The sequence below is a fragment of the Tinamus guttatus genome, unplaced genomic scaffold, assembly GCF_059628265.1.
Source record: "Tinamus guttatus ecotype Peru unplaced genomic scaffold, ASM5962826v1 Tinamus_guttatus_pri_ptg001653l, whole genome shotgun sequence".
In the NCBI taxonomy this organism is placed as follows: Eukaryota; Metazoa; Chordata; class Aves; order Tinamiformes; family Tinamidae; genus Tinamus; species Tinamus guttatus.
In genome coordinates this window covers 1-12082 of record NW_028290187.1, presented here as the reverse complement: position 1 = coordinate 12082, position 12082 = coordinate 1, and the positions used below count along the sequence as shown (strand labels likewise).

General features: G+C 67.4%; 2 protein-coding genes across 2 annotated transcripts; both read right to left on the bottom strand.

Moving 5' to 3' along the window:
• Positions 1-247: 247 nt before the first annotated feature.
• KREMEN2 (kringle containing transmembrane protein 2) lies at positions 248-5798 on the bottom strand. Its single transcript, XM_088539408.1, is given in 7 exon segments — positions 248-660; positions 1298-1451; positions 2212-2336; positions 3079-3198; positions 3201-3294; positions 3296-3363; positions 5738-5798. Coding segments are annotated over 7 exon segments (1035 nt in total).
• Positions 5799-7293: 1495 nt separating this feature from the next.
• On the bottom strand, positions 7294-11029 carry LOC148590162 (transforming growth factor beta-1-induced transcript 1 protein-like; the record flags this gene model as incomplete). The annotated part of the gene is given in 5 exon segments (XM_088539407.1): positions 7294-7659; positions 8215-8363; positions 9694-9760; positions 9762-9776; positions 10856-11029. Coding segments are annotated over 5 exon segments (771 nt in total), but the record flags the coding sequence as incomplete, so codon positions are not given.
• Positions 11030-12082: the final 1053 nt, after the last annotated feature.

Below are 12082 nucleotides of genomic sequence, written 5' to 3'. Positions count from 1 at the left end.
ACACAAAGCCCCGGGCATCCGATCACCTTGTCACCCACCCTGGCTTTTGTCACCCGGCGTCCGCCTGTATCCCCCAGTGTCACCCGCACCCAACACCCATTCCAACAGGCGAGCACCAAGCCCCAGGCACCCCAGCTCTTGTCACCCGGCGTCCGCCTGTATCCCACGGTGTCACCCAACACCCTCTCCAACAGGCGAACACCAAGCCCCGGGGCATCCGACCCCTCATCACCCACCCCGACCCCCGTCACCCGGCGTCCGCCTGTACCCCATGGCGCCACCCGCCCCGGCTCTTGTCACCCGGCGTCCGCCTGTACCCACTGCGGTAGGTGATGGCGAACCCCCGCGCGTGGCGGCGCCCGTCGGACCGGAACGTCACCAGGAGGGCGTCAACCGGCAGGCGCAGGGGGCGGGGCCCCGGCGGGGGCCGCCCCCCGCCGAACTGGGCCAACAGGCGGCGGGTCCGGGCGTCGCGGAGCTGCAGGCGGTCGTTGGGGTCGGGGACGTCGAACAGGCGGAACGTCACCTCCAAGGGGGACCCCGCGCCCGGGCCCAGGCGCCAGCTACAGTCGGCGCCGGGGCCGTAGTCGTCGGGGTAGTCGGGCGAGTACAGCACGCCGGAGGGGGCGGAGCTGTTGCCGCGACAGGCGCCCACGGACACTGCGGGGGGCGACAGGCGGAGCGGGCGCGGTTGAGGGGGAACAGGCGGCCGATGGGGGATGTCACCCCATGGGGACAACTGACCCGTGGGGACAACGGTCCAGGGGTGACAACTGTCCCAGGGTGACAACTGTCCCATGGTGACACCCGTCCCATAGTGACAACCACCCCATGGGGACAACTGTCCCATGGTGAGAACAGCCCCAAAACGACAACCGCCCCATGGTGACAATGGCCTCGTGGTGACACCCCCCCCCCCCCCATGGCAACAACTGCCCCACGATGACACCCATCCCATAGTGACAACCGCCCCATGGTGACAATGGCCTCGTGGTGACAGCTGTCTCATGGCGACAACCGACTCATAACGACAACCGCCCCATGGTGACACCCGTCCCATAGTGACAACTGCCCCATAGTGACAACCACCCCATGGCGACAATGGCCCTGGGGTGACAACAACCCATAGCAACAACCACCTCATGGTGACAACCGCCCCATGGCAACAACCGCTCCATGGTGACAACCAGCCCACGGTGACAACTGTCCCATGGCAACCGCCGCCCCATAGTGACAACAACTCCATGGCAACTACAACCATCCCACAACACCCGCCCCCCCCGGCAACCCCCCTCACCGTGGTACACCGCGAGGCGCCCGTCGCCGCCGCACAGCTGGCTGGCCTTGCCGAAGCACACCTGGTCACAGTCGGCCGCGGCGGTGCGCCGGCCCCGCCGCACGTCACCCGCCTGCCCGCAGAAACAGGCGTAGCCGGCCTCCACCCCCGCGAACTGTCGGGGCGACGGTGACAGCGGCTGTAGCGCCACGGCGGTACCCGGCACCGCCACCCCCCTCCGCCGCCGCCTGTCGCGTGGGGCCGGGTGTTGCGGTATGGGGTGACTGTAGGTACCATCCACCCCCCCCCGCCGCTTGTTGGTGGGGACGGGTGTTGCAATGGGTGTGTGTAGGGCCCCAGGGGTACCCCAACCCCCGGGGGGGGCGGCTGTTGTCGCCTGCTGCCCCATTGGCTGTTCCTGGGTGGGGGGCCATGGGGCGGGGAGCGGAACGGGTGTTGCAGGGTGTTGTCAAGGTGTTGTCAGGCTGTGACTGGGGGACTGGGCATGGGGCCGGGTGTTGCACGGTGGGGCGGGTGTTGTCGGGGTGTTGCGGGGCGGGTGTTGCCACGGTGTGGTCAGGGCGTTGTCGGGGTGACGTCAGGGTGTTGTCGGGGAGCTGGGTGTTGTCGGGGTGTGGTCAGGGGGTTGTCGGGGTGTTGCGGGGCAAGGCAGATGTTGCTGTGGTGCTGTCATGGTGACGTCGGGGTGTTGTCGGGGTGTTGCCAGGGTGTTGTGGGTGACGTCAGGGTGTTGTCGGGGTGTGGTCGGGGTGTCGTCAGGGTGACGTCGGGGTGTTCCCGGGGTGTTCCCGGGGTGTTGTGGGTGACGTCAGGGTGTTATCGGGGTGTGGTCGGGGTGTTGTCAGGGTGACGTCGGGGTGTTGTCAGGGTGACGTCGGGGTGTTCCCGGGGTGTCATCACGGTGTCGCCGTCACCTCGTAGCCCCGCGCGCGGCAGAAGCGGATGCAGAGCGGCACCGTCAGGCGGCGGGAGGTCCCGCTGGGGCCGCTCAGCGCCGGCGGCGACCCCGAGTCCAGGAAACAGCCCACGAAGCCGGGCACTGCCGGCCCCGCGTCAGGCGGACGGGGCGGGACGCCCCCGGCCGCCTGTAGGGACCCCCTGACTGCCTGTAGAGACCCCCTGTCCACCTGTAGGGACCCCCAACCGACCCCCTAACTGCCTGTTGTGGGCTGGGTCTGACTGTAGGAGCCCCGTTCGCTGTAGGACCCCGATCCTCCCATGCTGACCCCCATCTCCCCCCATGTCCCCCCAATATCCACCCCATAGCGACCCCCATCCCCCATGTCTCAATGTCCCCCCATTGTCCCCAATGTCCCCCATGTCCCCATGTCCCCCTAATGTCCCATTGTCCCATGTCCCCATTGTCCTCAATGTCTCCCCATGTCCCCAATGTCCCCCCACATCCCCATTGTCCCATTGTCCCCAATATCCTCATTGTCCCCCGATGTCCCCACGTCCCCAATGTCCCCGTTGTCCCCAATGTCCCCCATGTCCCCATTGCCCCCAAATCCCCCAATGTCCCCAACATCCCTCATTGTCCCCATTGTGCCCAATGTCCCCCCAATGTCCCCAATGCTCCTCATCCCTATTATCTCCAATATCCCTCATTGTCCCCAATGTCCCCCAGATTCCCAATGTCCCCCCATGTCCTCAATGTCCCCATTCCCCCCATTGTCCCCAATGTCCCCAATGTCTCCACTGTCCCCAATGTCCCCCCATCCCCATAGTCCCCAATATCCCCAATGTCCCCATGTCCCCCATTGTCCCCAATGTCCCCTCACTGCGGCACGTGGGGATGTCACAGAAGCGCCAGGCGGCCCCGTTGTTGTCCCCGCCGTTGTTGTTGTTGTCCCCCCCGTTGTTGTTGTTGTTGTTGTTGTCACCCCCCACGTAGCACCAGGCCGCGCGTCCCCGTCCGGGTTCCGGCAGTGGTTGTGGGGCCCCAGCCCCACGGCGGCCGCGCTCCGGTTCCATTGTAAACATGGCCGCCCCGCTGGGGCCGGGGCCCGTGCGGCTCTGGGCGCCCCGGTAGTCGGCGCCGTTCACGGTGAAACACTCGGACGGCTCTGGACACCCCCGGGAACAGGCGGACAGGGGTGACAACCGCCCCGGGTGACAACCGCCCCGGGTGACACCAAGTGACACCCACCCCATGGGACGCTCGGACGGCTCTGGACACCCCCGGGGACAGGCGGAGACGGGTGACGCCGGGTGACAACACCCAGCCAGGGGAGCCGGGTGACAACCGCCCCCGTGTCCATTGTCACCCACCCCATGGGATCCAGCGTCTGTTGTCACCCACTCCATGGGCCCCGGTGTCCGGGGTGACACCGGGTGACAACCACCCCAGGGACCCGGGTGACACCGGGTGACAACACCCAGCAAGGGACCCAGGTGACACCCAGTGACAACCGCCCGCCCCCCCCGTGTCCATTGTCACCCACCCCATGGGATCCAGCGTCCGGGTGACACCGACTGTCACCTGCCCCGGGGGACCCGGGTGACACCGAGCGACACCCCGCCCCGTGGGAACCGGTGGCCGTTGTCACCCACTCCATGGGCCCCGGTGTCCGGGTGACGCCGGGTGGACAACACCCAGCCAGGGGACCCGGGTGACAACTGCCCCCGTGTTCATTGTCACCCACTCCATGGGATCCAGCGTCCGGGTGACACCGACTGTCACCCGCCCCAGGGACCCGGGTGACACCGAGCGACACCCCCCGCCATGGGCCCAGACATCCGGGTGACACCGACTGTCACCCACCCCCATGGGACCCAGTGTCCACTGAGTGTCACCCCGCCCCATGGGGGACCCGGTGTCCGGGTGACACCGACTGTTCCCCCCCCCCACCCCCCATCCCCCCCCATGGGTCCCAGCGCTGGCTCCGCCCCCAGGGCCCCGCGGGGGGGGAGGGGAGGGGGCGCCAGGTGTCCCCGTGGCCCCGCCCCCCGCCCGGGGCAGAGGGGGCCCCGTGAGGGGGGCGGGGCCTGACCGAGCCCCACCCCCCAAAGCCCCGCCCCCCTCCAGCTGCTCCCCCCCCCCTCCCCCCAGCAGCTGCCGCTGCCCGGCCAGGTGTGACCCCCCCCCCCCCCCGCCCCAATGAAGGGCCCAGGCGTCCGGGACCCCCAAGAGGGGCCCAGGCGTCCGAGACCCCCATAAGGGGCCCAGGCGTCCGGGCCCCACCTGTCGCTGCCATCGGATCCTCCCCGCCCCCCCCCCCCCCGGGGGGACAGGTGGCCCCCGGACGCCTGGGCCCCTCCCCGCCCCCCCCGGCCCCTCCCCGCCCCCCCCACGGCCCCCCCCGGCCCCTCCCGGACGCCGGGGCCCCTCCCCGCCCCACCCCCCGGCCCCCGCCCCCCCCCCGCCCGCCCCGCCCGCCCCCCCGCCCCTCCGGACGCCTGGGCCCCTCCCGGCCCCTCCCGCCCCAACCCGGCCCAGCCGGTTCCCGCCGGGGCCCCGGGGCAGCGTCCGGGGAGGCTCCCGGGTCCCACCCGGGAAAGGGGCCGGGAAGGGGCCCAGGCGTCCGGGAACCCCCCCCCGCCCCCCCAACACCAGCGCTATGGGCAGAGGGGGGGCCCCGGCGTCCGGGCACCCCCCCCCACACCGGGGCTATGGGGCAGAGCGGGGGGGGGTCCGGGAAGGGGCCCAGGCGTCCGGGTGTCCCCATGGACCCACCAGAGCTTCCCAGAGGGGCCCAGGCGTCCGGGAGGTCCAAAACCTGGCGGGGGGGGGGTGGGGGGGGGTGGAGGGTGTCTCAGGGGGCCCAGGCGTCCGGGAGCCCCATAGCACCCCCCCCCCCCCGCCTCCCTGGAAGGGCCCAGGCGTCCGGGCGCCCCACAGATCAGGGCTATGGGGCAGAGCGGGGATCCGGGAAGGGGCCCAGGCGTCCGGGCACCCCCCACACCAGCGCTATGGGCAGTGGGGGGGGTCCGGGAAGGGGCCCAGGCATCCGGGACATGTTCCCCACACCAGCGCTATGGGGCAGAGCGGAGGTTCGGGAAAGGGCCCAGGCGTCCGGGAACCCCCCACACCAGCGCTATGGGCAGAAAGGGGGCGGGGGGGGGGGTCCAGAAAGGGCGCAGGTGTCTGGGTCGTGCTCCCACACAGGGCTATGGGGCAGAGGGGGGTCCGGGAAGGGCCCAGGCGTCCGGGCACCCCACAGATCAGCGCTATGGGGCACAGGGGGGGATCTGGGAAAGGGCCCAGGCGTCCGGGCACCGCCCCCCCCAACACCAGCGCTATGGGGCAGAGGGGGGGATCTGGGAAAGGGCCAGGCATCCGGGACATGTTCCCCACACCAGCGCTATGGGGCAGAGCGGAGGTTGGGAAAGGGCCCAGGCGTCCGGCACCCCACAGATCAGCGCTATGGGGCAGAGGGGGGCCCGGCACCCCCCCCCCCCAGCGCTATGGGGCAGAGCCCCCCCCCCCCCCAAACTCACCGTCTCCGGCCCAGGCGGCGACGCCGCTCAGCGCCAGCAGCAGCCGCGGGGCCCAGGCCATGTTGGGGGGGGGATGTGGGGCAGAGGGTCCCGCTATGGGGCAGGAGGCTCCATTGGGGGGCAGAGTCGGGGGGGGGGGCCCGGACGCCGGGGCCCCTCGCGGCTCCCGCTGCTTCGCGCCGGGGGGAGGAGCCCCCCCCCTTCCCCCCCCCCCACCCCGGACGCCTGGGCCCGCCCAGGGAACCCGAGCCGGGAACGGGGCCGGGCGCCACCCCCCCCCCCCCCCCATCCCCTGGAGGGGCCCAGGCGTCCGGGGGGCTCCTCCCCCCCCCCCCCCCACCTGGAGCCTCCTGCCCCATAGGGGGCCCAGGCGTCCGGGGCGCCCAGAGAGGCCGGAGGCGGTTGGTGCTGCGGGACTTTATTGGCTGCGTGCGCCCGTGTCGCGTGACCCAGAGATCCCCCCGCCCGCCCCACAGATCCCCCATAGATCCCCCCGCCCGCCCCATAGATCCCCCCTGCCCCATAGATCCCCCCAACTGGTCCCATAGATACCCCATAGATCCCCCTCTGCCCTATGGATCCCCCATAGATTCCCCCAACCTGCCCCAGACGCCCCTCTGCCCCATAGATCCCCTGTAGATGCCCCTGTGCCCTATAGATCCCTCCAACCTGCCCCATAGATCCCCTCAATCTGTCCCATAGATTCCCCCCCTGCCCCATAGATTTCCCTCTGCCCCATAGATCCCCCCAACTGGTCCCATAGATTCCCCCATAGATCCCCCTTGCCCTATAGATCCCCCTCTGCCCTACGGATCCCCCATAGATTTCCCCCAACCTGCCCCAGACTCCCCTCTGCCCCATAGATCCCCCACCTGGTCCCATAGATTCTCCCATAGATCCCCCCCCTGCCCTATAGATCCCCTTCTGCCCTATGGATTCCCCATAGATACCCCTCTGCCCCATAGATCCCCCCAACCTGCCCCACAGACTCCCCTCTGCCCCATAGATCCCCAACCTGCCCTATAGGTCCCTCCAACCTGCCCCATAGATCCCCCTCTGCCCTATGGATCCCCCATAGCTCTCCTCTGCCCTATAGATCCCCCCATAGATCCCTCCCATCCTATAGATCCCACAATCTGCCCCATAGATCTCCCTCTACACCATAGATCCCCCATAGATGCTCCTCTGCCCTATAGATTCCCCCAACCTGCCCATAGATCCCCCCCTGCCTTATAGATCCCCACCCTGCCCCATAGATCCCCAACTGGCCCCATAGATCCCCCCCGCCCTATAGATCCCCAACCTGCCCCATAGATTCCCCCAACCTGCCCCATAGATTGCTGCGGAGGCTCCATGGGGGCTCTATGGATCCCTGGGGCAGCTCTATGGGCAGGGGGCTCTATGGGGCTCTATGGGGCAGCTCTATGGGGCAGGGGGCTCTATGGGGCTCATCTATGGAGTTCTATGGGGCAGCTCTATGGGGCAGCTCTATGGGGCTGCTCTATGGGGCTCTATGGGGCTCTATGGGGCAGGACCCCTTGGGGACAGCGGCGGCGTCACCCGAAGAGGCGGCTGTAGCAGGGGGGACAATAGGCCCTGCCCCCCTGTTCCCGCAGGGTCCCCTGGGCCAGGGGCCGGTGACACCAGGAGCAGCCGGGGGTGGCACCGGGGGTGACACCGGGGGTGGCAGCGGTGACACTGGTGACACCGGAGGTGACACCGGCGGTTCCAGTGGTGACGGTGGCCCCGGGGGTGACGGTGACACCGGTGGTGATGGTGACACTGGGGGTGACGGTGACACCGGTGGTGACGGTGACACCGGTGACGTCGGGGGTGACGGTGACACCGGGCGCGTGACGCTCGCACAGGGGCCGCCCCCCGGCCTCGAAGAAGGTCCCCGAGGTGAAGGGGGACAGACACTCCTGGGGGACAATGGGGACAATGGGGACAATGGGGACAATGGGGGGACAATGGGGACAATGGGGACAATGGGGACGTTGGGGACATTGGGACACTGGGACATTGGGGAAATTGGGGACACTGGGGACATGGGGATGGGGACATGGAGGTGGCATCATCTGGGACATGGGACATCAGAGGGACACAGGGTGACATGGGGACATGGCGGGGGGGGCATCATGGGGACATGGGGGCCACATTGGGACATGATGGGGGACATTGGGGGGACATTGGGGACACGGGAAGCCCTGTTGGCTACACTGGGACAACACAGGGGGACACTTGGGGACACCCTGGGGACACCTTGGGGACATTGGGGACACCCTGGGGACAATGGGGACATTTGGGGACACTTGGGGACACTGACCGCGCACACGAAGCAGCCCGGGTGCCACAGGGTCCCCATGGCCTCCACGAAGGCCCCAGCACCGGGGACAATGGGACAATGGGGACAATGGGGACACCCTGGGGACATTGGGGACACTTGGGGACACTTGGGGACACTTGGGGACACTGACCGCGCACACGAAGCACCCCGGGTGCCACAGGGTCCCCATGGCCTCCACGAAGGCCCCCAGCACCGGCCTCCCGCAGCCTCCGCAGCGGCCACCGAACAGGGCGGCAAAATCCTGGGGACAGAAGGGGCGGCCACCGCGTTCCAGGAAGCCTGGGGACAATGGGACAATGGGGGGACATGGGGGACATGGGGGGACATGGGGGCAATGGGGACAATGGGGGACATGGGGGACATGGGGGGTGATGGGGACATTGGGGACAATGGGGACAATGGGGACGATGGGGACGACGGGGGCAATGGGGGGACGATGGGGACATGGGGACATTGGGGACAATGGGGACAACAGGGACAATGGGGACAATGGGGGCAATGGGGATGATGGGGACAATGAGGGGGACATGGGGATGATGGGGGGACATGGGGGACATTGGGGACAATGGGGGACATGGGGATGGTGGGGATGGTGGGGACAATGGGGGCAATGGGGGCAATGGGACATGGGACAAGGGGGACACATGGGGACAATGGGGACGCATGGGGACAATGGGGGGGATTGGGACAATGGGGGGACATGGGGGCATTGGGGACAATGGCGGCAATGGGGACAGTGGGGACAATGGGGACGGTGGGGACAGGGGGGACATGGGGGACAATGGGGGTGATGGGGACAACAGGGACAATAGGGGCAATGGGGACAATGGGGATGATGGGGACAAGGGGGACAATGGGGACACATGGGGACATGGGGACATTGGGGACGTTGTGGACATGGGGGACAATGGGGGGACATGGGGGCATTGGGGACAATGGCGGCAATGGGGACAGTGGGGACAATGGGGATGGTGGGGACATGGGGGGGCAATGGGGATGATGGGGACAATGGGGACATGGGGGACAACAGGGGGTCATGGGGACATGGGACCATGGGGACAATGTGGTCATTGGGTCATGGGGACACGGGGACATGGGGACACAGGACATCAATTCATGGGGACATGGGACATTGGGGACATTGGGGTCATGGGGACATGGGGACATTGGGGTCATGGGGAGATGGGGACATTGGGGACATTGGGGACATTGGGTCATGGGGACATGGGGTCATGGGGACATGGGGACATTGGGTCATGGGGTCATGGGGACATGGGGACATTGGGGACATTGGGGACATTGGGGTCATGGGGACATGGGGACATTGGGTTATGGGGTCATGGGGACATTGGGGACATTGGGGACATGGGACATTGGGTCATGGGGTCATGGGGACATGGGGACATTGGGGACATTGGGGACATTGGGGTCATGGGGACATGGGGACATTGGGTTATGGGGTCATGGGACATTGGGGACATTGGGGACATGGGGACATTGGGTCATGGGGTCATGGGGACATGGGGACATTGGGGACATTGGGGACATTGGGGACATTGGGGTCATGGGACACGGGGTCATGGGGACACTGGGGACAGGGGCCACCCACCCTCGTCCCCGAACGGCCGCCCGCACTGGGCGCAGCAGAAGTGCTCCGGGTGCCACTGCTGGCCCAGGGGCCGTCACCATCTTCTGCATTGGGACACGGGGGGACACGTGGGGACACTGGGGGACATGGGGGTCACCAGCCCGTCGGGTGTCCCCTGCCACCCTCGGGTGTCCCGTGATGCCCTTGGGTGCCCTCCAGCCCCACTGAAGCCCCACAGCTCCCTTGGGTGCCCCCATCTTCCTTGTGACACCCAACGACACCCTTGGGTGCCCCCATCACCCAATGAGACCCTTGGGCACCCAACGACACCCTTGGGTGCCCCCTCATTGTCCAATGAGACCCTTGGACATCCAACGACACCCTTGGGTGCCCCCCATTGTCCAATGAGACCCTTGGACATCCAACGACACCCTTGGGTGCCCCGCATGGCCCAACGATGCCCAATGACACCCTTGGGTGTCCGCCATGGCCCAACAACACCCTTGGGTGCCCTCCTTCACCCTTGGGAGACCCTTGGACACCCAACGACGCCCCCATCACCCTTGGACACCCAATGACACCCAATGACACCCAACGGCACCCAGTGCCACCCAATGACTCCCAATGACACCCAATGACATCCAACGGCACCCTTGGGTGCTCACGCTGGCGATGGGGCGGCGCAGCGCGGCGCGAACAGCTCCAGGTAGTGGCGCCCGCAATAGGGCGCCCCCATCACCCAATGACACCCAACGACGCCCAATGACCCCCAATGACACCCAACGACACCCAATGACACCCAATGACACCCAATGACGCCAATGACACCCAATGACTCCCAACGCCACCCAATGACACCCAACGCCACCAACACCACCCAACGGCACCCAATGACATCCAACGCCACCCAACGGCACCCTTGGGTGCTCACGCTGGGGGTGCTCACGCTGGCGATGGGGCGGGCGCAGCGCGGTGCGAACAGCTCCAGGTAGTGGCGCCCGCAATAGGGCGACCCCATCACCCAATGACACCCAACGACACCCAATGACACCCAACGCAACCCAATGACGCCCAATGACACCCAATGACACCCAACACCACCCAATGACATCCAACACCACCCAACGCCACCCAATGCCACCCAACGGCACCCAAGGGCCCCCCGTCACCCCTGGGTGCTCACGCTGGCGATGGGGCGGGCGCAGCGGGCGCAGCGCGGCGCGAACAGCTCCAGGTAATGGCGCCCGCAATAGGGCGCCCCCTGGCGCTCGAAGAAGGGGGCGGCCCCCAGGGGCGCCCGGCAGTGGGTGCAGGAGAAGTGCTCGGGGTGCCACGAGCGGCCCAGGGCCACCAGCGCCTGGGGGACAGAGGGGACATCAGGACCCATGGGGACACGTGGGGACATCCAGGACCCGGGGGGACATCAGGACCCATGGGGACACGTGGGGACATCCAGGACCCGGGGGGACATCAGGACCCACGGGGACATCCAGGACCCATGGGACACCCAGGGGACATCAGGACCTGGGGGGACACGTGAGGACATCTAGGACCATGGGGACATCAGGACCCATGGGGACATCCAGGACCCAGGGGACATCCAGGACCCATAGGGACAGCCAGAACCCATGGGGACACGTGGGGACATCCAGGACCCATGGGGACATGTGGGGCTATCCAGGACCATGGGGACATCCAGGACCCAGGGGGACATCCAGGGGACATCAGGACCCATGGGGACATCCAGGACCCACGGGGACACGTGGGGACATCCAGGACCCATAGGGACATCCAGGACCCAGGAGGACATCCGGGACCCAGGGGGACCCATGGGGACATCCAGGCCCCATAGGGACATCCAGGACCCTTGGATCCATATTGGACCCCATAGGGACCTCCAGCACCCTTGGGTCCATATTGAGCTCCAGGACCCGGGGGACCCATAGGGACATCCAGGACCCTTGGGTGACCCCATAGGGACCTCCAGGACCCGGGGGGGGGCCCATAGGGACCTCCAGGACCCATAGGGACCTCTGGGACCCAGGGGGACCCATGGGGACATCCAGGACCTGGGGGGGACATCAAGGACCCAGGGGGACCCATAGGGACATCCAGGACCCTTGGGTGACCCCATAGGGACCTCCAGGACCCGGGGGAGTCCATAGGGACATCCAGGACCCATGAGAACCTCTAGGACCCGGGGACCTATAGGGACCTCCAGGACCCATAGGGACCTCTGGGACCCATGGGGACATCCAGGACCCAGGGGTGGCCCCATAGGGACCTCCAGCACCATTGGGTGACCCATAGGGACCTCCAGTGCCCTTGGGTGCATATTGGGGTCCAGCACCCTTGGGTGGCCCCATAGGGATCTCCAGCACCCTTGGGTCATCCCCATTGGGTTCATATT